The 23,506-nt window shown below is 41.3% G+C and overlaps 1 protein-coding gene across 5 annotated transcripts in view; it reads left to right on the top strand.

Annotated features, from left to right (window-relative positions):
* Positions 1-19,875, top strand: part of CSNK1A1 (casein kinase 1 alpha 1) — a 36,423-nt gene extending 16,548 nt beyond the window's left edge. The window contains exons 5-12 of one of the 5 annotated variants that reach the window (XR_011048811.1): positions 1,634-1,717; positions 5,056-5,195; positions 8,504-8,582; positions 9,622-9,696; positions 10,939-11,045; positions 11,912-12,060; positions 17,299-19,425; positions 19,731-19,875. Coding sequence is in view for 4 of the 5 variants with exons in the window: in XM_068408458.1 (XP_068264559.1) it covers positions 1,634-1,717; positions 5,056-5,195; positions 8,504-8,582; positions 9,622-9,696; positions 10,939-11,045; positions 11,912-12,060; positions 17,299-17,306 (642 nt within the window). In the remaining variant the exon portion in view is untranslated. Of the gene's footprint in view, positions 1-1,633; positions 1,718-5,055; positions 5,196-8,503; positions 8,583-9,621; positions 9,697-10,938; positions 11,046-11,911; positions 12,066-17,298 lie in introns of those variants that run through there. The other 4 variants (XM_068408460.1, XM_068408458.1, XM_068408461.1 and 1 more) reach the window with 4 other exon arrangements.
* The last annotated feature ends 3,631 nt before the right edge of the window (positions 19,876-23,506 follow it).

The following is a 23,506-nucleotide window of genomic DNA, read 5'->3' as shown; positions in this document are numbered from 1 at the left end:
AATTTGTATGTCGAGCTCGGGCAGACAGGCAGCATTGGCAATGCATTAAGCATGCTACTTAATAGAAATTAACTTCAGGACAAATGTACGTGATCAAGCTGTTTATTGGAAGCAAGATTCCCACTTCTCTTCTCTATATGCCACCAGAGAATGTCTCATCTCTTTAGGCACTACTAGTGGTTAAAATGTTTACCTTTGTTTGCCTGTATGAATGCCAACTTCAGGGCCATGAACGTTAGAAGGGGAAAGCTTGTTTAACATGAGATAACAGCTCTTGTCTGAAGAGGTGCAGTGCACTGAATGTTTAGATACAACCATTGTTGGAAAAGCTTGTCAGTCCAGCTGAAAGGCAGTCTTTATGTAATCCTGTTGCTGTTAAACTTTGCTTGTTCCCAAGTTTCATACTTTTCACTCTGTAGAGCTCTATTTTTCTCTGCTGTGTCAAGCAGTTAGGCTCCTTAATTTTCTGGCATGACTTAGAGTATAACTTAAACTTTAATTTTTTTTTTTTCCCCCTAGTTTTAGTTTCTGATTTTTAATTGTTCTTTTTGGGCCATTTTTCTATACTTTTGCACAGTCATGCTAGGTTGGCATTGCTGCACTCTGTTTCATCTTGATGTGGATTAATGGCCTAGAAAATGCTGCTATGCTTACTTTAGTGGAGGAACACATTAGATCTGCATCAGCTGAAATGAAAAACAAAATTGCCTGTAAACCATTATATTTTTTTCCCATTAGTAGACTAGTTAGGAAGCCACGCAATGATATGGTGGTAAACGCTGTAGGCATGGGCTTCGTTACTGTGGCAAGGTTTTAGAGATCAGGGAGGTAGTTCTTGATGGAAGTACAAATCAATAGGTTTACATGAGCAAAAGGAGGAGTGGATTGCTTCAGTCTGGAACCAAGTACTTTATCTAGGGAACACTTGCCACCATACAGTATTTATTTACTTTGTTTCTTTTTGTAACTAAGTGTAGTTTGGGGTTTTTTAGAGATGACTGTACACAGTTTAAAGAAAATCAGCCACAAAGAATAGAATAGCATGGTAATCTTGTTCCAGTAGCTTCCTGTCAGTTATATCAAAAAAAAAAGAAATTAAATTGATTTTTTCAAATTTTAATTTGGTGATAGGGAGAAATTTTGCTCCCACCTTAAAAGATGAATTTTCAGCTCTGCTAGAAGTAAGCCCTGCATGCTTATGAAAGTAAACTTTAAGGTGACTAAATGCCTTCTACCTCTTCCTTACTGAAGATTTACTTTTTCTAAATGTCTTTTGGGGGAAGGGCAGTTTGTGGAACCAAAGGACACTTTTGTAAGCAAAACTTCCAATTTCCTTTTTTAATAGAGCCAAATGTCACCATTGCTATCCCTGGTCAAGGCAGTGCCATTTTGGAGCGGCTCACAGTTGAAATTTACCTTGTCACATCTTTCAAATTTTCTCCTTGCTAAAAAAAAAAATAAAAAAAAAATACAAACATAGTTTTTTTGAAAACTACAGTGCTTGGTGGAAGAAGGATGGCATTTGGCTACCCTGTTCTTTCTCGAACGCCTCGGTGTTGCCTGTCTGCGCCAGCCGTTGTTGCAATGTAAGCAATACTGTTTGATGCACTGCCACCCTCTATTGTTTGTTCAGTGTTTAGAATCTCCAGTGGGGAAGAGGAAAAGAAGCATGACTGTTAGTACTTCTCAGGACCCATCTTTCTCAGGATTAAACCAGGTCTGAACTGTCTCCTATTCCAACCTCAACCCCAAATTCATGTGCTTTACTTTGATTTTGGTTTTGTTTTTGGTTTTGTTTTTTTTTTTTTTTATGGAGAATGTAGACCTTGCAAAAGCACCTCTTATGTTGGCATTATTCAGACATACTTGGCAAACATGTAACATTACTAAGATGTTTCACTGTGGCGCTTGTTTAAATTGTGGAATTATTTCTAAACTTGATATTAAAAAGGGCTAAATGTACGTGCTTGATGTCAGATGCAGAAGCAGGTTTTACTTTTGTCCTTTAAAACTCAAAGGCAATCTGTTGAACGTGTGGAAGGATAGGTGTGCCACCCTAGTGAAATAGCAGGGCTTCTGCGTAGGGCTGTCTGCTTGCCTTCCTGTAGGGTTCCTGCAGTGTCTTTGAATGCATGTGGAGACGTTCTGTTATTGCTTCAGCCAGACTCCTTCCCTTGCAGTTTTTGTCCAAAATCTTGCCAAATGTGTAATGAGGACTCATATTTTCATCCATTGTGCTTATAAAATGAAATTACTTCAACAAGCTGTGTCTTGGAGAAGCACGAGCTTATCTTGTAGTGTTAAATGTAGTACTTCTGACTCTTTAAGAGAAGGTGAATTGGAGAGTAATGAAGACATGCCAGTTTGTAGCAGGACAGATGGAAATTGCTGAATATGAATCATAGCTCAGGAGTTGGGCCGTAGAATCAGTCCGTAGCTTTCCACAATGATAGTCTTCATGTACTAAATCCCAGGCAGCTAGCTGCTGTACGCGAGCTGACAGGCTTCTGTTGGCTGCTTCTGAAACTTTCTTATCAGTTGAGGCAGAGACTTTGATCTACTTCTCTAGTTACTCTTGGCAAAAATCTTGCCCTAATTCTCCAGTTTCCTGCTGATTGTGCAACAAACAGAATTAAGTTGGTGTGAGGTTATCTGTGGAAATACGTCTGTATGGCTGTGTTCCTGCTGACTGGCATCAGTACGTACTGTGCTCATCCAAATCAGTCTGTATCTTCCAACTTAACTCTTTGCAAGATGGACTTACTCCTTTGCCTTCCACCCATCTAGAATGGGAAATACAGAACAAGCTTAAACTTCCCTGGAGAAATCAGTGCTGTAAAATAATATCCAGTTACTTCACTAGTGTGTGTTGCTGAATTGATTCTTTTTTTTTTTTTAATAGGAGGTTCTACCCAAACCTCTTGAGAGAATGCAGAATTACTTTGTTTGGGTCTAACACGGAGAGCTTGTAGCAGCTGTGGAAGAGGCAGAACTTTATTTTATAACTCTTTTGAAGAAAATAGTCTTACCAAGTCTGTGCTAAACAGGGCTAGAGACCAGCTCTTTATGTATGAGAGGCACACTTCCAGCGTTAACTATTTTGCCTTGTGAACTGTGACTTTGTCCCTTCGTACTATTAATTAATAGCAAGATCCCCAGGATTACAGAAAGCATGTGAAGACTTCGAATTGTTTAAAGTGTTTGTAACCAAATGTGCAGTGAAAATATTCTGTGTATAGTGTTTGGTTTTGCCTCCTTGTCAAGGCATAGTGTTTTGCTTAAACTAATGGGCAAAGGCCCTGCAGAAGTAGCTGTTGCAAACTATACATCAGAGGCTGTCATTGGATCAGAAAGCTTTAATCAGAATATAAGGGACTGTATTTAAGCTCAGGCTTTGCTTCTAGGGAACTTGCATTTGCAGTATAGTAATCACATAGAAGCTTTGTACTATCTGCTTTAGGAGTTTAGTATCAAAATGGCTAATTTCCTGGTAGCTGGAGAGCATGTCTGTGCTCACTGAGTCAGTCACTACATCTAGCAGTAGCTGTGCTGGGTGCAACAAAGACAAGACTCCCACTTTCCTGAACAGTCTGACTAGTGTGGTTGATGTAAAAACTTGGGTTTACCTGCTCTTGCTCAAAGCATTCTGGACTTCAGGATGACTTCCACTAAAACAGCAAATGTAGAACTGCTGTTCTTTGTGGTTGCATATAAATCATGGCAAGGCTTCAACTCAAGGTTTTCTGCTCTGACATCAGTGGATTAAGAGGTTTTTAGCTTTGTTTTTTCCTGTCTAGACTACTATAGTTAGAAAATCTTCTTCAACCAGAATTCTAAAACATACCTACCATGCAGTTCAGAAACTTTCAGTCTTTCAGTGTTTGATACTTCCATGTCAAGTGTCACTTTATAATTCACAGCACTTCCAGTGTGCCAGAGTGACCCTTTGTTTCAGTCTTGGATGCAGGTATACCTGCATATCAATCTCCAGTACTTGTTTGCATTTAAAGCTGCATCTTCTGTTCTGGAATCACCTTTTAAGGTGATACCGAATAGGTTTTTACTGAGAATTTCTTGAACCTTATGTCTTCTTTCCATCGTCTCTTTCCCCCACCTGAGTTACTTTTGCAGTATTCATTAATCTGTAGGGGTTATAGTACCCGATTGTGTAGCATTAATCCAGCGTTGGAATCAGGAGCTCAGCCTGATTTGTAGCTTGAAGACTGATGGCTAGAGTTTGAAACATTCCTTACCTACTTCTGCCTCAGCTTTTTTGCCTAGTTCTGAAACCTTGTTGCAAGAAGGTACAGTCTCTATTAACTTTCATAGATAGGCTGCCTGTTAGCACACTAATTAGCACGCACCCAGTTGTTGCTAAACACCAAATCATTGGGCAAGCTTGGTTATTAGAAACCTAAATTGGATTCCATGTACTAGGCTCTAGCTTCCTGGCTGTATTAATAGCATCAGCAAGTGTGTCATGCTGCTGTGATCGTGTTCTGGTAGTCTTAAAATGAGCATATGATTGAAAGCAAGGTGTCTTGTTTGCTGTTGAAGGTTTTGGCCTTATGCTGTGCAGAATGGCCAGGGTTCTTTGAGACGTAGAGAAGAATACAGGATGTGCATCATGTGCATTAAGCTGCTGAGCTGCCATTAACTATCTGTATGTGTAAACTGCTCTAGTGGGAGTGGGGTTTTGTGAAGTGTGCTTTTGTACATATTAGTTTCCTTCCTAAATTGTGCACTGTGGTTATCAAGCTAATGTGGTACAAACTACAATAGTAACACAAAATAGTTGTAGAACTAAGCTGCAGATGCTGAGTAGCACAATCTAATCTATTCCACTGGATTGAGAAAAGGCTTGAACTAATTCACTATTAAGTTTTTGAACTGGCTAGTTAAAGCTAGTTGCAACTCTACACTTACTTTGCTTCCTCTTAACTGTAGGCTGTTACATTGTGTGGATGTCTTAAAATGTAGCTAATGCCTAGTGAAAGAGGTTGGGGATTCCTCGCATTGTATAGGAATATAATCTTCTTCTCATTTTTCTTTAAGTTATTCCTTATTGACTTTGGTTTGGCCAAAAAGTACCGGGACAACAGGACAAGACAACACATACCATACAGAGAAGATAAAAATCTCACTGGCACAGCTCGATATGCCAGTATCAATGCACATCTTGGCATTGAGCAGAGGTGAGTTCAAGGAGATCACTGCTGTGATTTTAGAGGCTGCAAGATGATCTTATTTGTAAGCTTCTGAAGTGTCTAAACTAACTTTGTATGAATAAGTGTATATATCCCTTTGCAAGTGCTTTTCTTTTTGGCTGCCTATGTAAGGGTAGGGGGAAAAAATCCAAGTACCTAATTTGCTTCTTGAAGGGAGTCTTAAGTCTTGCAAGCATGAGGTGGATGTTTTGCATACTGTTTCGTTTTTTTTGAAGAATAAGCTATATTTTCATGTGGATCTGTCAGAGGACCTTCACAAACACAATGGTGTGCTTTTCTGGTTGTGTTGGTACCTGTTGATGCCACTGCTGACTGGCTTGAGATGCAATTCTGTAGCCAGAAACGGTATTCTAAAGCTGGTGTTTGTGTCCTGTTTTCTCACTCTCCCTTCAAGTTTACAGTAAACTATTGTTTATCCTTTTGCCTGCAAGCAAGACATAAAGATCTACTTCATCACACTGTATTTTGGTTTCTGGTATAACAACCTTGGTTGTGGCTATGTATGTATGTACACATGTATGTGTGTGTATATATATATATTTATATTTGAGATTTGCTTAATCAACAAACACATTTTTATCATCTTGATCAAAAACATTGCTACTACAGTATCCTGGCAGCAGTCCAGCGGAGATAGCACTTCAGGTGGTTTGGAAGTGTATGTTAGGTACTCGTGTGATATGAAGTAATGCCTCTCTTCCTTACATATATACCTAGATATTGTAATGTATAAGTGTAACAGTGTGGCTTTACCACATGATGCTGAGATCGCTTAGACATAGTTAAAACTTCCGTGAATGTCTGTGCTTCTGACCTCCAATTTAATCAAGATGGGAATGATGGAATTTCCAGTGGTCAGCTTCAACAGAGCATGTAACTTACAAGTATTTGGTACTTTAAAATGCTCCATGTTTCCTCTTTGCTTTAATTTCGTTAAGGTTCCTTAAGTGTATTGTATTGTCTGTCAGTGTCATTATTTAAGCCTACTTGACATGTGGGTCAAGTAGGGTAAATGACAAGTGTCGTTTCTGAAGTACATGTCATAGAACCCAAGCCGTTCTTGTACGGCAATAGCTGTGCTAGCACCTTACAGTGAAGCGAGGGAACTGCAAAGGACTATTGCTTTCGAATTTAGTTGGAGGTCATGTACCATCTCTGCTGGTACTGAGATTTCTAATATAATTAGAAATGTAGCTTGGTGCATGCTAAAAGCTATTAAACTGTCTAGATCAAGCCAACAGTGAGGCAAACAATTTATTCCTGTAATCAAGAGAAACCAGTCCTGAAGCTTATGGCAAAATATTTCAACTGTTAGTGCTGTACTGTAACTGTTACAGAACATGTTTTCATATATAATGACAGCTGTTCTTGAGGAGCTGTCTGCAATTTTACCCGTTTTTTTGTTTTAGTAATGGAGAGTATTGTCCTGTTTTCCAAATCCTGAAAATCACTTTTATCAGTGTATGCTCAAATCTTATATATCCATTACAGATTTACAGAACTAAATGTTTCCTCCTACAAAATCATGGAATAAAACATTAAAGCAATGAACTGGATGGGGGATGGAAACTATTAATCCCTTTATGGCTTCTGAATTTACCACTGCCTTCTCAGAAAATGTAATTTTCTCATGGCCCCATACTGGTTCACTGAATCCTGTTGATTAAAATCTGCAATTCTAATAGAATTAGCAAGTTTTGCAGGCTGGAGTTTGTGGTCTTAGTATCATTTTTCATCCCTCTGCCTTTGGCTGTGGTTTCATGTTACGGCTGAGATGACCTCAGAGCTAGCTGCTGTCAAGAGTGAACCAGTCTTCCCTTCCCTTCCCTGACCTCTGGGCACAGCTGGTGCTTTTTTGTACTTGTGGTGAAATGGTTTAGGGAGCCAAGCTGATTTTCTTCTGGGATAGCTCCCTGAACTGATTCCCCAAAGGGTCAGAGAGCTGGAACATGAGTTGAGGGAGTGACAGGCCATTCTGGTGATTGTTAGTGGTTATATTGGGTTGGCTATGACATAAAGCATCACCTACAACTTATTTCCTCTGATACTAAGATCTGGAGGTAGATCTGTCCAGGTTCTTACAGATGGTTCTCACTTAAAGGGAGCGGTTTTACCCTCACCTATACATATAATCCTGCTTGCAATACCACTTTCAACCTTTTACTCCCTTGTGGGAGTAGTAGGTATGTAGTCTTTCCTGCCACCATTTAAATTACTTTTCTTGCAGATCTGCCTGGGTGGCAAAGCAGCAGCAGCACCTGTCAGGTCCTCTTGATAGAGGAGCTGTGAGGAGAAAAATAAGTTATTTTTCTGTCTCATGTTAAATAGATGTCAGCTGCAGAGGGGCAGTCAGAGGAAAAATCTGATTGTACCACAGCTGGGAAGAGAGACCTTTGCCAAGAGGAAAAAAACATGGAGCATTTTTTCCACTTCAGTGAACTGTACTAGCCTTAGTAATCAAGAAAGCTGTGTAGCAAAGTAGGATGGTGTTCGTGTGACTAAAGTGTGAATCTGGAGCATATGCAGTACAGAAAACATTTGAAGCCTTCTAGATGAGAGTTTGCGTGCAAATTCTCAGTGAAGTCTAGGGATGGATAACTTTGGAGTTCTCTAGCTGCCTTGAAACAGACTTTCTGTGGGAAGAAAGCAGAGGCACCTCTCAGATTGATGCATGCAGCTTTCTAAATGTTGCTTGTGTTTTAAAAATCACAGAGGCAATTCAGGGTTTTTTAACAGAAGTGAGGAAAGAAAGGAGTTAAGCCCTTTTGGGGCTAGATGTTCAGTATTGGTCCCAGACTGAGGCAAGGTTCAGGGAAAAAATCTTCCTTAGTGAAGTTGAGGCTAATGTCATGTATCTCTCCTACAATGCATTCCATTCCTGCAGGTAAAACTTTAGTTTCTATGCAAGGTACTTAATTGAATGGGAGAGACATTTAATGTTTCATCTTTTTATTTTCCAAAATTTTTGTTTCCCAAATTATTCTAATGTAACTGCAGATGGAAACTTACCACACACAATATCTACTGACTATTCTGTGCTTGAAAAATGAATAGGATCTCCTTCCTGCTTGTGAAGACTTGTTACATGTCTGACAGTGGAATCCTGAACACCCAGATGTATTAGCTGTATTAGAAAGAGACCTTCCTTTGCACCAAAGCTTAGGTTTTATTCCTTAAGTATTCTTTTTTTTTTTTAATTTTGTAACGCTTGCGGTATTTGGAATGAAGTATGCCATGCCAAAATTTGTAATTCATTGAGTTCTTCCTTTCTCCAGTCGTCGGGATGACATGGAGTCTTTAGGCTATGTGTTGATGTACTTTAACAGAACCAGTCTGCCTTGGCAAGGGTTAAAGGTAGGTTAAGTTGCTCTTCCCCACCCCACTCCCACCCCTTTTTTTTTATGTTTGGGTGTTGTGCTTTTGCCTGCTGGTCTGGATAGGTGGCTGTGTATAGTGTTTAGCTTCGGTTATACAAAGCGGCTTTTCCCAAGCCATGATATTTATAGAATATAGAAGAAAGGTTCTTTCTGCTTCTCATGCATCAGGCAAAATGTGTATTGTTTGACTGTCTTAACATTTATGCTAAACAATAGCTTACGTCATCTTTGCAAATTATTATTGTCCTGTTGTAGGCTGAGGCCCTCTTTGGGAAGCAGAAAATAACATTGTTAGTGGCTTTTTGAATTGCTCTAGAGAGCGTGGAAATAATCTCTTGCCTAGCAAGTTCAGCTTTAGTGATATCTTCAGTCCAGTTGATGGTATGACTGAATAATTATTAGCTGTGACACCCTTGTGTCAAGTATTATCATGTGTGGTAGCCAAGTACAAGCATGGGAAATGTTTCTTATTTCTGTTATATAGAATTCAGTGATTTGTTTTCATATTTTAATTGTTTTTCTTCCTCCATGTGAGAGTTGTAACTCTCACATGTGTAACTCACATTGTGTAACTCAAATGGTGTTGCAGCTGCAAGTTTTCTAAAAAGGCAAGCAGCTTGTGAAACACTAGAACTCTTCAGCTGCAAATGAATGTAATGGCTGCTCACTGAAACACGCAGGCAGCCCTTGAAGCGGGTACTGAGTGGGAATTAATAGAACTTTGGCAAATGGAAATGCAAGTCTGGTCTGTTTAATGGACAAAAACAGCAGCTAGAACTACACGAGCTGTGCCACGTGATGGAAGCATTAGACTGCGACAAATGGTATTAAACTGTGTCCAAATCTTAATACCAGATTGACCTTCATTCTCTTTGCAATAAGTGTGTGGGACTTGGAGATTTCACATAAAATACTTACAGTTGACCAAAGGATTTTTGTCATTTTTTTTTTGCTGCTGTCCTTGTTAATCCAGTGTTGCACAATATCTCTTATATTGTGACCTACATGTTCCACAGGCTGCAACAAAGAAGCAAAAGTATGAAAAGATTAGTGAAAAGAAAATGTCCACTCCTGTTGAGGTTTTGTGTAAGGTAAGAGTTTCCAAATGATGTCATACTGTGAAATGGAAGTTCTTTTCTTTCTTGTTTCTCAAAACTAGAGCTAGTATATTAGATAGTCTCCCATGGCATTTGCTGCTGAATAATACTTCTCTGGCAGTCGTGAGTGCCTTGTGTTCGGGCCACCCAACAAGACTGTTAGTGTGTGTAACAGGGTAGGCATTCGCTGCTGTTTCTTGGTGTAGTTCGTGCCACCGTCATTGCAGTTCTTGGTGACTGTTGGCTGTGCAAGCTCTCCAGCTCTCTTAGGTGAGGCTGGTTCATTTCTTCAACTTCTACAGTGAAAGTTCTACATGTGCCCCCTTGGATAAATAAAACCAAGGTAGAGCTGTATAGCTTGCCTGTATATACTTGTTTCTGCCTCTTCAAGACTGTTGAGATTGTCTTCTGTCTCTCAAACAGAGGCTGTAGTGGAGCTGGATGCCAAGTGATCTTTAAAGCCATAGAATCATAGAACGATGTTTTTCCAATGCTGTCCTTTGGGTCTTAAGATTTCTCTTGAACTGTGGCAGCCACATGCTTGTTAACAAAGAGCACGTGGTAGTTTCTGCACATCATACAGCAGCACCAAGGATTGCACTTCCTAGTCATGCACATCTGTATACCCTTACAGTTGGACAACATCTTCCAAACTGCTGAACTGTTATACCCCATGTTTTCTTTCTTGTAGTACAGCACTGTACTGTACACTATTATCTGTTTACATGTGGGCTTTAATGTAGTGTTAATGTATAAATATGTAAAGCAAGGAATCTTTGAAAGAAGTCTTCGTGGTTTAAGTCTCCACACTTAATAGTGATAACTGACCTTGCCTCTAGTATGCTCAAGTAGATTATCGAGAAAACATGACTGGAATCTTTTGAGACTCAATTACTACTTACTTCAGAGACCTAGTTAATAAGAACTAGGTTTAATTAGGATGAAGTGATTTAAATTTGTTGTATGCTGAAGGTTTTGGTAGCAGAGGACTTGTGATTGCAAAACATGCATCAGGTAACAATTCTGGGTAAGGAATGTGTACCTGGTAACTTGCTGATCAAATCCACTTTCTGAAATACAGAATAAAGGAATAACTAGAGGCAAAATTACACATATGAATCTTAAGCTAGTTTTTCTCTGCCATTATAGACAGAAATACAGCTTTTTGCTGCCTTATAGGGTCGTTAGAAGCTTTTTACTGCAAGCCATGGCTTGATTAACACTGTTGATTTACAGGGATTCCCTGCAGAATTTGCCATGTATCTGAACTACTGTCGTGGCCTGCGCTTTGAAGAGGCACCAGATTACATGTATCTGAGGCAATTATTCCGTATTCTTTTCAGGTCAGTCTCAAAGCGGAAAAGTACAGAAATTTGTCAGTGCTTTACCAGTTGGTAACTGCTCTGTGGGACCTGCACTGCAGAAAGCTGCTCGTGTGTGGTGTAGGGAGTTCTTCTGGGACTTTCTTTCCCTTTCAGAGTTTCAAAAGCTGTTTAAAGGACCTGAAAAATATTGTTCAATGTTAAACACGAAGGAAAAGATTCTCTTGGTTTTGAGTTGCATGATCTGACCACTAACACTAGAGGGTTGAGCCTACACTTCGAGTTCTGTTGCAAGTAGCTTAAGAAATTAACCCCTTGGTAGAAATGTTTGAAGCTTTTTACGTTTGGAGATTGGTGATGGGACTAGCAGTGGTGCCCAGGAGATGGATTTCAATGAAGAGGGAAGAGTGCTGTTTCATTGAGCTTTTTAGAGAAACTCAGCCTTGTGGACTGAACAGCATCTGTCAAAAGAAGAGCTGGTACTGATCTCTCAAGAGTCTCCCTCCAGGTTTCTGGAATCTAAAGTAATTTTTATTTGATGATCTACAATAGTGCAGTCTCTCCTTAAAACTATATATTTTTTTTTAAAAAAAAAAGCAGCTGAGAACCTCTGTGCAGACAAATGGATAAGCTGGGTTGTGAGGAAGCACTGCTTCTACAAATGCAGACTTCTGTGTAAATGGTGAAGAAAACACTGCTTGATGGTATTTGGGCTTGCTTCAAGAATCCCTTTAAGTTAGTAATACTTAGCGTTTATATACCATTCATAATCTCCAAAGCAGCTTACAAAAAGAGTTAACCTCTAGTTCTGGGTTTTCAGCAAATGCTTGGTATTAGCAATAAGGAAGTTATGATGTGTTACAGTAAAGTATTTCACTCTTTTCTAGGACCTTGAACCACCAATATGACTACACATTCGACTGGACAATGTTAAAGCAGAAAGCAGCACAGCAGGCAGCCTCTTCCAGTGGGCAGGGGCAGCAGGCCCAAACCCCCACAGGCAAGCAAACTGACAAATCCAAGAGTAACATGAAAGGTTAGTAGCCAAGAACCAAGTGACGTTACAGGAAAAAAAAAATTACACTAATTTGGACAATGTCAGCGATTTAAGTGTTAGATCAAGGAGGTGGTTTAAAAAATATATTTGGCTGTTAATTTAAAAAGCGGAAGAAAAAGACGTCCTTGGAGAATTTGACTACTAACTTTATACCAAAATGTCCTTGTTCTTCATACCATTTCTTCTGGGGATGTTGGGTCATTTTAACCACTGCATCTTTTGCTCCCACATTAACCACTTTCCAAAAAAATAAAAAACAAGAAACTGACTTGGTGTTGGGAATGTGACATTTTTATTTATTTTTATTTATATATATATACATATGATATATATATTTTTATATATATAAATATGTAATACAATCCAAAATCCTAGACCTAACACTTCCTAAGGGACAATTCTCATTAACTAGGCAAGGATCTAGAGAGTTTGGGTTCTACTCTGTTTCAGCTGGTATAGTGCTGTGGGTTTATTTCTGTTCTGTATGCCTCAATCATTGGAAACAGAAAATTGTGAATGATCTGGCTTCCTCCAGTGGGTTTACATTGAGACATTTGGTCCAGAGTTAAAGGAAAGGACCAGTGAGCTCAAAATGTCTTGCCTAAATCATGGAGTAACCCTGAACTGCTGTGGACTGCCAAGTCACAATTTTCTGAAGTATCTGGGTGCTATGGGGTGGGGCTTCAGGTTTCTTGACTAATTTTAATGTTTCTAGATTATGGTTTCAAAGGGAAATGCTGTGAAATATTCAAGATGTAATTGTGTAAAAAATGAAAACTGAGTTCTGAAAAGGCACTTGTATTTTTTTTACATATTCTTGAAGCTTTTTAAAATTTTTGTGATGTAAATCTGCCAGTGTTAGTCTAGTAAGTCACTAGAATGAAACTGCTACAGCTAGTGACTATTACAGCCAGTCTTGTAATGAAATTGATTCCTCAAGATGAGCTGTGGATAAAATTGAAGCTAATGAGGTTCAAGTGAGAATAGAGAAGCTAGGTTTAAGTTATTTCTACTGAGGTAGCCTTTTGAAGTATTGCTGCTGCTTGCTACTCTTCAGTACGTTCTTGTCTTGACTATCGTTTTTATATGTATAAAATTATACATTAAGTTAACATGGCAGATGTGAATGTCGAAGAAATACAGAAGTGTTTACTGTAAACTTACCAAAGCACTGTTTTTCATGTATTGTGGCATTCAAACATTACCAGGTGGCTTTAGTCAAAATAGCTATCCGAAAATATAACACTTCTTCATTTTTCTGGATGAAGTAAAATACCTCCTAGTCTTCCCAAGACTCACTCTATCTGAAACGGTTTCTTGAAGAAAAAAAATTTTCATAGGATACCATTATGTGTCGGATTCTTTGTGGCATAGAGAGTCCAACTTGTTTTGCTGGAGCCAACAGGTGTTACAACACTGAAGGCTGTGAAGCAGTTCCCAGCTGTAACACCAGTATGTAGCAGACTCGGTGATGAAGCACCCAGGCTTAGGTTGCTTCCTGAAACACAGAAGTTCAGAGTTCAGAACCCACTACTGAATCTAGCCTCATGTCAGGGTGTGGAGAGGTTGGCGGTTAGAGCAGGAGGAAATAACTTGAGCAAAAGTATGGATTCTTCACAACGGCTCATGTTTAAAGTGAAGGCCTTAGCGTAGGTGATGATCTGTACAGACACTGCCCTGAAAATCAAATTGTATGTGCTTGAAATACTGTTTTGCTGGTGAGGTATTCTGAGGTTTCATGTGCCGCTTTCCTGGCTCAGGTGATCTCTGACCAAGTGCTATACTGTAAGTGAAGGAAAAGTCATTATAATGTTTATCTGCCTCTACTTCAGTGACAGAGTGCAAGGCTGCAGCTGGCTGACAACTGTGAGTAACAGGGGGGCTGTCTTGCAGTTGAACCTTATAGACCATTTCTGTTTCTTGATGGACCTTGCCCATCACACTGTCCTTTAGTAACTATAGGCCTGTCGCTATAGCTATGGAGAAGTTGTTTTTCTAGCAGAATTTCATTGGCTTTTGCATGGAGTAACAGCCTTCTGGGGGAATGACTCTCTCCTCTCCCCCCTCCCGAGACGAAGAAAAGGCTTATGACCTTTGGATTGATCAAGCTGTAATGTCAGCAAAGCATTAAAGTAGTGCTTGCAAACATCTGAAGACTTCCCCAGCTCCTAAAATAGTTAGCTTAGTCTCTTCATCAAAGTAAAGATTCCCGATTTCTAAAATCCTACATGCCTTTTTGTGGAAAATACTCCCTGTTAATGAAGATTTTCTGGAACCAGCTAAGCTCAGGCAGGAGGCTGAATGGCTTATACGTTGCTGTCACATTGAAGATTAATGAAATACCTGGTTTATTTTTTCCAGAGTTCAGTTAAATTCTCATGTAGTTGCTGTAGCAAAGCCTATGCTGAAGTGGTTTAAAAGGCTTCATGGTATCCAATTTTACCCCTCTGGTAACCATATCCAGTTTAACGAGAGTACTGGAAATAACAGTTTACAGGTGCATATATTGGTTGAAGTCTGACAGTATACTGTATAAAGTGCAAGTGCTATTGAAGATGTGCGTCTTGGGAGTGGAGCAGCGGGGTGGAATCTTATTTCTTTCAAATAATACCCAGAGACTTACATGACTTAGATTATTTGGACAGTGTGCTCATTTATAGATGTTCCTGGCTGGCTTAACTCAGATCCATGTTAAACCATCTCACTGTGTCCTATAGGTTATTCAGGCTGAATATTCTGTTCGGTTCCAGGGAGCCTGTTCTGTCAATGGTCTTTTTTCTCTTTTATTTTTTTCCTGTCCCTCTCTGGAACCCTGTGCAGTGTCTTTTGTAACAGCAAGATCAGCTGTTTTTGAACTTGGGAGAGGTGAACTGTTTCAACAGACAGAGCTTCTCTGCTGACGCTGGGAAGTTTAGCACTCGATCTCTTGACAGTGCAGCAGTTGTTCAGGTGTGATTTGTAACAATGCTTACAGTCAGCTTCCCTCAGTCATAAAACTGACTCAAGCAGTCAATCTCCAGGATAAAGTCTATCAGTTCCATTTGCGACTGACGTTTTTAATTCACGTCAGTGTAGAGTTCTGTAAGCCTGTCAGCTGTCCCTTTAGCATTCACTGGACGCCTATGGTCGTGGCAGTATTTCTCAGGACAGACTATTAGTTCCCTGCTTGAGATCTAGCCAGATGACAACTAAATATTTTTCACTGCTTGTCTCAGCAGCTACTTAATAAAGTTTGAACACTTCTCGAGTAGAGGAGCTTCTTAGAGTATGACAGTACAGTTACTCTTCCCCCGTTGATCAGATCTGCAGTTATAGTAATAATGAAGCAATTTGAGTATCCCTCACGTAGCATAGTGACTGTCAAAGTTTTGGGTAACACCCTGGAGGGACAAGGAGTGATGCATGTGCAGGTTTGAGCTGGCCCTGTATGTGGTGAAGATTTGTTAGATGCCAGCATAAACTCTTCAGCATGTTCTTTGTACTGGCAAAGTCTTGGGTGCTACAGGAATGTCTCAACATCTCATCAGACAGCTGTGGTTGGGAACACTTCTGTGTGGTCTTAACAGGACTTTGTGGGTTGAATCCAGTTCCCTATTGCCCTCTGTAGAGTTGTGCATTCTCTTGCCTGTACCGTAGTACCTTGGATTTGAGGTGTTCTGACAAGTAACAGCGTATGTTTGGTAGCATGTCATTTGTCCTCCGGTTCAGGGTCGCATTTTCATTTGAAACGTCCGAGCTTCTAAAGCAACGTGTTGATCTGTTTCTGTCCACACTGGGAGCACACCTCTCCTTTGTTCACTTAGTTTTGGCTGCTTTGGTGGAGAAAGTGGTTCAAATGATGAATCAGTGTTCACTGCTGAACAAACTACATGGAAAAACAGTGTAACTTTTGTTTGTGTGCATCAAGTAAGGGTTATAAGCAACTCTGTGCCAGTGGAACTAAGGAATCACTGGAGTGTCTGTGAGAATTTCCGCTCAAGTGAGAATGACTGTCTTAATTCCGGTGTAGGATATTTTTTTTTTAGAATTGCTAGTGCTGGATAAAGGAAATTGTCCTTCAGTGCATTAAGATTGGGTTCAAACAAAGCTGTGGAATGTCTTCTAAATCACCTGTAGCCTATTCTGGAAGAGTTAAGGGTGTCTTCTGGGTACTATCCAGATACATTTTTGATTGAATGTCAGGCTATGTTTAAGACTTGTTTGCACTTGCTTCTCTCTGGCTGACAACACAAGCTATAGCTGAGGTCAGCTTTGACTGTATTCCACTCTGAAGAGATTTCTGTTGCAAAAACTCAGAGCTGTTGCTCAGATGAATTCATACATCGACAGAATACCATGCTGTTTGGAGGGCATCCAGAACGGAAGCTTGCTTGGCAAAGTACTCTTTGGTTGAGACTCCTGTTACCTCTGTAAAGCACAGTTGCTACTACCTGAGTCACCAGAAATGAGTATATAAGCAGTCACATGAAGACTGGCTTAGCTTGCAGTAACTGGTTCTTTGAGATTGTGTATGTACACCTTTACTCTCCCCTTCCCACAATGTCTCGAACTTGTCATTTGGAGTTCTGAACTTGAAAAGCGTTGTTCTCGACACTCCACCTCCCGTGTCACGTGAGTTATTTCACTTGTCCTTCCAAAGACAGAAGGTATGCTAGGTTCCTAGTCCCTGTCAAATGTTCTCACTTGTTGTGGTTGCCCAGAGGGTTGTACATGTAAGCATGTAGTAAACACCAGTTACTGTAAGGTAAGTTACTCGTGTTCCTTACCCTTCTGTCTGTGTGACACTGCTGTACTGCATCTCGGAAGAGCACCACTGCAATCAGATGACAGTTTGACATTCAAGGATATAAACACGAGGCATTGCAGACAAGTAGAAAACAATCCTATGAAATTACATCCTGCTTCCTAGCGGCAATAACACATCTTGTTTTCAAACTGTTAGTCTGAATTCCCATTTGAGGAACGTGGCATCCAGCTGGTGCGTTAGCCTGTTTTCCAGTGCAGCAGTAGGAGTGAGAGAGAGGTGTTTGTTTGAGCTAAAGGGTGGTGGCAAATGCTGGTTAGCTTTGGAAATGGATGCCAGGAACTCTGCAGTCCTGAGGCGGAGCAGCATTTTCCCCTTTGAATGACCATAACTGATGTTTAATTCTCCTACTGTGAAGGCTGCTTCTCATTTTCATCCCGTATCAGTAAGTTGCCCTTGTGTTTATCTTGCAGGTTTCTGAGCATGGCGAGGATGGGACAAAGCAGAGCAGATCGGAGCAGGACTTGTCACTCCCCAAATCCTAGAAATTTTAGTTCATACGTACACTTGCCAGTGGCTGTGGGCAACCATTTACTTGGTGTAAAGAACTTAATATCAGTATAAACTGGCTCTGGGCAGTGTCACTGATGCTGCACTTTGAGTTGTAGCAGCTGTAATTGTGAATATTACTGAGATAGTGAAACATGGTGTCCAGTTTTCTATTGCATTTTTTTCAAGTGGAAAAGTTAACTAATGGTTGACACACAAGTGGAGAAAATTGTGCATATGCCAATTTTTGTTACCTTTTTACTTTTGAACTACACTGCTTATGAGATCTCATTGTTTTGGAAGAATGGCATGAACAGTCTTCGGCAACAGTTGTGATAATTGTAAATGCTCACAATTGTGCACTCTTTTCTGGTTATTCCTCCCTGGGTTTTGAAAGTTGTACACTTAAAACATTCTTAAAGTTGTTGGCTTCTATGTGCAACATACCAAGCCAGCTGACATGGTAGTAACCAAAGATTCCAGTTTTTAAGCGTATGAAAGACTCTGCCTGCTTACCTGTGCTAGAAATAACAGCATCTAAAGTGAAGACTTAAGAGAAACTTAGCGACTACTAGATATTCTTTAGGACTCTGCATTAACTCTATAATGTTCTTGGTATAAAAGGAAAAACAGCATATTTGTCACGAAATTTAGTTAACATCTTACAACTGAACCTGTATGTAAGTTGCTTAGATAAATGTAATCACTGTAAACATCTATATGATCTGGGATTTTGTTTTTATTTTGAAGCGGGAGCTTTTTTGTTTACAAGTTCATTAAAAACTAAAAACTGTTTCTGTAAGGAAATGATTTTTTTTTTTAATTTGCCTTGTTAATTCAGTTTAAGAAATCTACATTACCCTGTTTTTAAACCAAGTTTCAAGGCCATTTGTTAAGCAAAAGAAGTCATATTTCTTTCTCTAAATCATTTTAGATTTAGTGTTGTAACTCTTCCTCATTTTGTTTTTAAATAAATTTTGTATTTTTTCCTTGAGGGGAAAGGGGCCGTCTTGCATTTTTATAACTTGTTGTTTGAGACCAGCCCTCTATACTAAGATTGGATTTTTTTAAAATGAAATGGCATCTTTTGCAGACCTGGTATTGGCAGCCCCTGAGCGTTGCCGTGTCATGCATCGGCTGGACTGACTTGTGATTGCTAGTTTTGAGAAAAAATTGAATGGAGTATTTGGATGGTTTTAAACCAAGGCATTTTCTTTCAAGTTCTTGTGAAGTGGATATGACCAGATTTACTCTTGTTCTTGGGGACAGCCTTGCACCATGCAGAGTTCACATTGGTTACTGCCCCAGGCTGTCTTCCTTCTCACTCCTATTCTAGCCCAGCTGAAAGAAAGAAATACTTTTATTGCTGGTAATTCTTTAACAGTGTAATTTATTCCTTTATAGCATGTCAGAATAAATTAAAAAATGTCTGAAAATGCTGCCAGATGCCTATTGTGTAAATGTTGTTTGAATGTTAGCTTTTGAGAACAGTTTCCATGCATGTAGCAGAGTTCCTGCTCACAGTTCATATTTTACTGTTTAAAAAGGTCTCTCATTTTGAAAACTGTTTCCTCAAGATCATAATACTTACACTGTGCACTCTCTGTCGTCACGGAGCGGTAATCTGGATCAAGGCCGTGCTTTTGTGCGATCACTGTGCCTACTCCTTTTACAAGAAGGATCTGCCCTGAGAAGATGTTAAAATTTAGCTGGAGAACATTGTGCGCAATAAACATTTGTGTAGATAATCTGGGAGTGCAGGGAGGCAAAACGTCTGCCGGGCTTCAGAGACACCGGTGCACATTTGGAAACTTTCTCTTCTGAATCAGAGCAGTGTCTCTCTGTTACATGAAAACTGGTATGTTTCTAAGAACTGGTATCTAGAATACTACGTTATGTCCTTACATATGATTTCTGCTGTCTAGGCAGTTCATCTGACAACATGCATTGGCAGAAGGGGAAGAAGCATCAATGAAATGCCTTCTTGGCAGCTGTTTTCAGGGTGGCTCCTTGGAATTATTTTGGCACCACTTTTCTTGCTTTGACATGAGGTATTCAAAAGTCAGAGGAAATAATTTGGTTTCAGGAGAAGAAATTATTTCCTCTGTCCATTAAATTTACTCATGACTTTGAGGAGGGTTGTCACATTTTAGAAACAAAACTGCCCTTGATAAGCACTGTAAGCAAGACAGTTCATATGCTTGGAGTGTCAAAACGCATTGGTTTATAGTTCTTGCAACTGCAAGCCTTGGCCTACGGAGGAGCATGGAGTCCAGTTAGTCTTTCAGACGTGGTGTGTCAATAGAGTTTACTTATGCACAGGAGCGTGAGCTTAAACTGTTGTGCTGCTTTGCAGAAACCCGGCCGGCACCAGACATGCTGAACGATGGCAACCTTCCTTAAAGAGATGCTGTGATACTGAACACTCATTTGCTGTATAATCTATTTGGTTTGTAACAAAGACATAAAACTGGAAGCATTAAAAACTCTGTGGATCTTGACTTCTGGTTGCAGCTCTGCAGAGGTTTTGTGTTGGGAGGTTTATCTACCGTCCTGATGAAAAGTCAAACTTCTGCGAGCAATCCCAGGCCCTTTACAAGTAGCAATCACTGTAACAGGGGCCATAAAGTGCAGGGACTACACCCTCATGTTCCCTGGAAAGGGCTAGAAATCAGGTAATGATACTAGGCTGTGACAACAGGTTCTTAGTCATCTTACTAAGCTGTGTATGGAGTTTCAAAGCAATTTTTTAACCTCCTTACAGCAACTCCAAGAGGCGACCTAAGGCCACCTTTCAAAAAGGCTTGCTTAATTTAGAGCTCATATGTGCAGCATACTGGTTCATTATTTGTAACCTATTTAAGCCATTCCTTGTTACAAGCAATTGAGAGCCTCTTTCTTCTCTCCCATAAAAGGCTCTGAAAGAAGGACAGACTGCTCTAGGTTTCAGCTACTACTGACATTAATAACATCACTCTCACTGCCTTGCCTACTGTTCTGCTGGTGTTGGGTATAGGTAGGAAGTGATGAATTCAAGCCCTGGCTGTGTTGAAAACACTGTCAGTCTCTGAAAGCTAGATATGTTGCTGGTATGTGTGTCGAGCCTGTCTGGTGTGTGCCATCCTAAACTTTTTTTTCTGATTTCCATTGAATTCTGTCTGTATGGGGGTTACTTTTCAAGCTTATGTGTTGACTTGTTCTGCTGTTGCATTGTTCTGCCTGTTCTCTCAGTTGGTTTTATGGGTGCGTTGCTTACAGCTTGCAGGAACTTGAACGTGCTTTGTGTGCAGTGCTTTTCCTAAAACCCTGCAGCAGAGGTGAGAGCGCCTAGGTCGTGGCTGTGCTGCTTTGGGCAGGAGGGTGGGCTAGATGCCTTGGAATTTTTCTGTGATCCTGAGTTGGCTTTTTGCATAAGGCTTTAATTTCTCTTGACAGTATTCTCCAATTTAGAAGACTTGTTGCTTAGCCAGCTCTATCAGCCCTATCTGCTCCTTACTTAATTGCAGTGAAATCATCATTTCATATCAGCTTGATGTCATAATACAAGTTTATGAGCATGGCAGGCTCCAGACGAAAAGGAAGAGTGGGCTGGGAGGAAGAGCTGTCTGCTCTGAGCACTAATGCCTCTGGAAACATGAGGCGAGGGACGACGCAGAGGAAGTGCCCACCCTCCTAATTGGGCCTGAGTGGAAGGACTGCGTGTTCATGGCGTGTTTAATGTGGAAATGGCTCTTTAATGTAATCCTTGTCATCAGGGCTGAACAGGAAGGCGGGAGGGTGGTACCAGGGCTGTATGCGAAGAATTGAGATTGATTCTTGTGCTAGGACACGAGGGCGTTCATCATCCTCAGCTGCATTAACAGAGCTTTTCAAAAGAGACCCAGGACTGTGTTGTCTGTACAACAAGGTGGTGTGTTAAAGGAAGCCTGTGTCCCAAAACACAGGGCTGTGTCCTTGTTTTTGAAGGAACCGCAGTGGGCTCAGCTGCTTTGCCAAGTTCAATCCTAAAGGTGTCAGTTGTTTGAAATTAAGATGCTAGCTTGACTTTTTGCATCATGTGAGGTATTCTTAGATGTGACTGTTGCTAGTGCTGAATTCAGGTAACTGGAAATCAGGAGGAGCTGGGGACTATTCTCACACCAGCCTAGGGTGAATAGATTTCAGAGTATTTTGTCCATAAAATAACTGTGAAGGTGATGCAGCCCCTGTTTCAGAGAACAGCTTGGCGTTTTGATACCAGGCTGCTTCTGGAAGTACCTGAGCACACTCAGTCCTAACTGTTGTGTTTTCCTTCCGCTCCCCAGGAGCCTTTTGTTCCTGTTGATAATGCAGATTGTTTTTTTCGTAAACACAGCTGGTCTTAACTTCATTTCTTTCCCTCTCTGAGTTTGAAGGATAGCATCAATACGTGTAGCTGGCAGAGAAGCTCTTTCAGAGCTGCTGTGTGCGCTGGTTGTGTCCTGAAGAGCAGGCTGCTGGCTGCCTTCGCTGCTCCCTGGTCTCTGCCACCCCTGAAATAATAGTGAGCCTTGAGCTGTTTTGCAGATGGTGGACTTTGAACTTTTTTTTTGAATGAAAGCAATTTGAGATCACAGGAAGACCTTGAAGGAGTGTTCATGCTGACATACAGGGTAGACTGGCTTTTGAGCTTTCCGTGGTGCAGTCAAAGCCCCCGCATGTAATGATAAATCTGGGCCTTATCCTTTACAGCCCTGTAAATGCATAGGGCAGGTGCTTGACTCGGCACCATTCAGATAAGCAGCCGAGGTGGGGCAGTGGTACTTGCCTGACTCAGCTGTGCTTTGTGGGACCTCAGGGTTCACCAGACCAGGGGCATGAGGAACAAATCCACCCTTTCCCTTCCCCGTACCCTGGACAAGTCCCTCGTGTGTTGCTGTGGCACGTGCTGATGGCAAAGCAGCGCAATGGGACTTTTCCAGATGAGACCATCAGACGTGTTTAACTGAGAACCCGCGGGGTTTAAGGCTGGTCTCGGCATAGCTTACCCTGATGTCTCTCTGGCTCGCCCTCACTGCTGAACACACTTGTCTCCTGGTCTTTGTACACCAACTGGTAACTCCGCTTCTCGCTAGTGTGGTAACTTTAAAGGTCCTTGAGCTCATCTCCATATGACTGTGAGGAGCAATCCTGCTGTCCCCAAGTGGGTGCAGTGGGCTGACCCCAGGACCAGCTTGGGACTTGCAGCTGGCTCTGGTGTTCAAAAGCAGTTTCTCGTTGCCAGCCTGCAGCAGGACCAAGCTGGCTGGCCTCCCCCGATAGGACTTGCCAGGTCTTTATCTATCGGCAGCTGTAGGCAGGGCTTTGCATGGGTCAGGCAGAGAGGAGCCAGGAAGCGTTTGCCTGGGCGTACGGGCAGGTACAGTCAGGCAGTGGGGACGAGAGCAGAGAGGTGAAGCTACAAACTGGTGCAAGTCCTTTGAGCTGAGAAAAATCACTTGGGCAGCAAATAGATTTGTTCTTGTGTTCTTCCCCCCAGCACAGCTCTGACTTCTGCTGAGCTCATTCCTCCTCCTTGGTGGCCGCTGGTGTTGGGCCAGGCCTGTTTGCGGCAGGGTGTCTTGGTTGGGGTTACGTGATGGGACGAAGCCTGCGAACAGCATCAGGAGTGTTTGCATGGTGGAGTGTGCGTTCATGTTCCTTTGGGGCTGGCACTTGCATTACGTGAGTTGGAGCTTGGGTAACGCCCGCTGTGCACGGCAGTGTTTGAGCAGCAGGTATGGCCAGAACGTCCTGCTGACTCACATCCTGGAAGCACTCGCCTTCCTTCCGAGCCCCCTTCCTTCGGGGGGAGGAAAGGCGAGGACCCAGCCGTGGCCATTCTTCCCTGGGGCTGCACAGGAAGTATTAATTGATGGCTTTGATTAGATGGGCTCGTGCTACACTGGCCCTGCTGTGCTGCTTGTGTCTGGGTAACTGAGGAGCATCAATAAACCCTGTTTGCGTCACGCCCCCGGCGTGGGAAGGTGCTGCTGTGCTAAAGCTGAGCCGAGGCGGTCGTAGCGAGTTCCCAGCTGGCTGGCCTGAAGCGGTTATCAAATCCCATAAACTGATTACGGGCGTAAGTCACTGCTCGGTGACCTTTGTCCCTCTCACTGACAGCTTTTTACATTG

Source organism: Nyctibius grandis, chromosome 10 (assembly GCF_013368605.1).
Source record: "Nyctibius grandis isolate bNycGra1 chromosome 10, bNycGra1.pri, whole genome shotgun sequence".
Taxonomy (NCBI): domain Eukaryota; kingdom Metazoa; phylum Chordata; class Aves; order Nyctibiiformes; family Nyctibiidae; genus Nyctibius; species Nyctibius grandis.
Note: the sequence above shows the minus strand (reverse complement) of the source record. Positions and strands in the feature narration are given on the sequence as shown.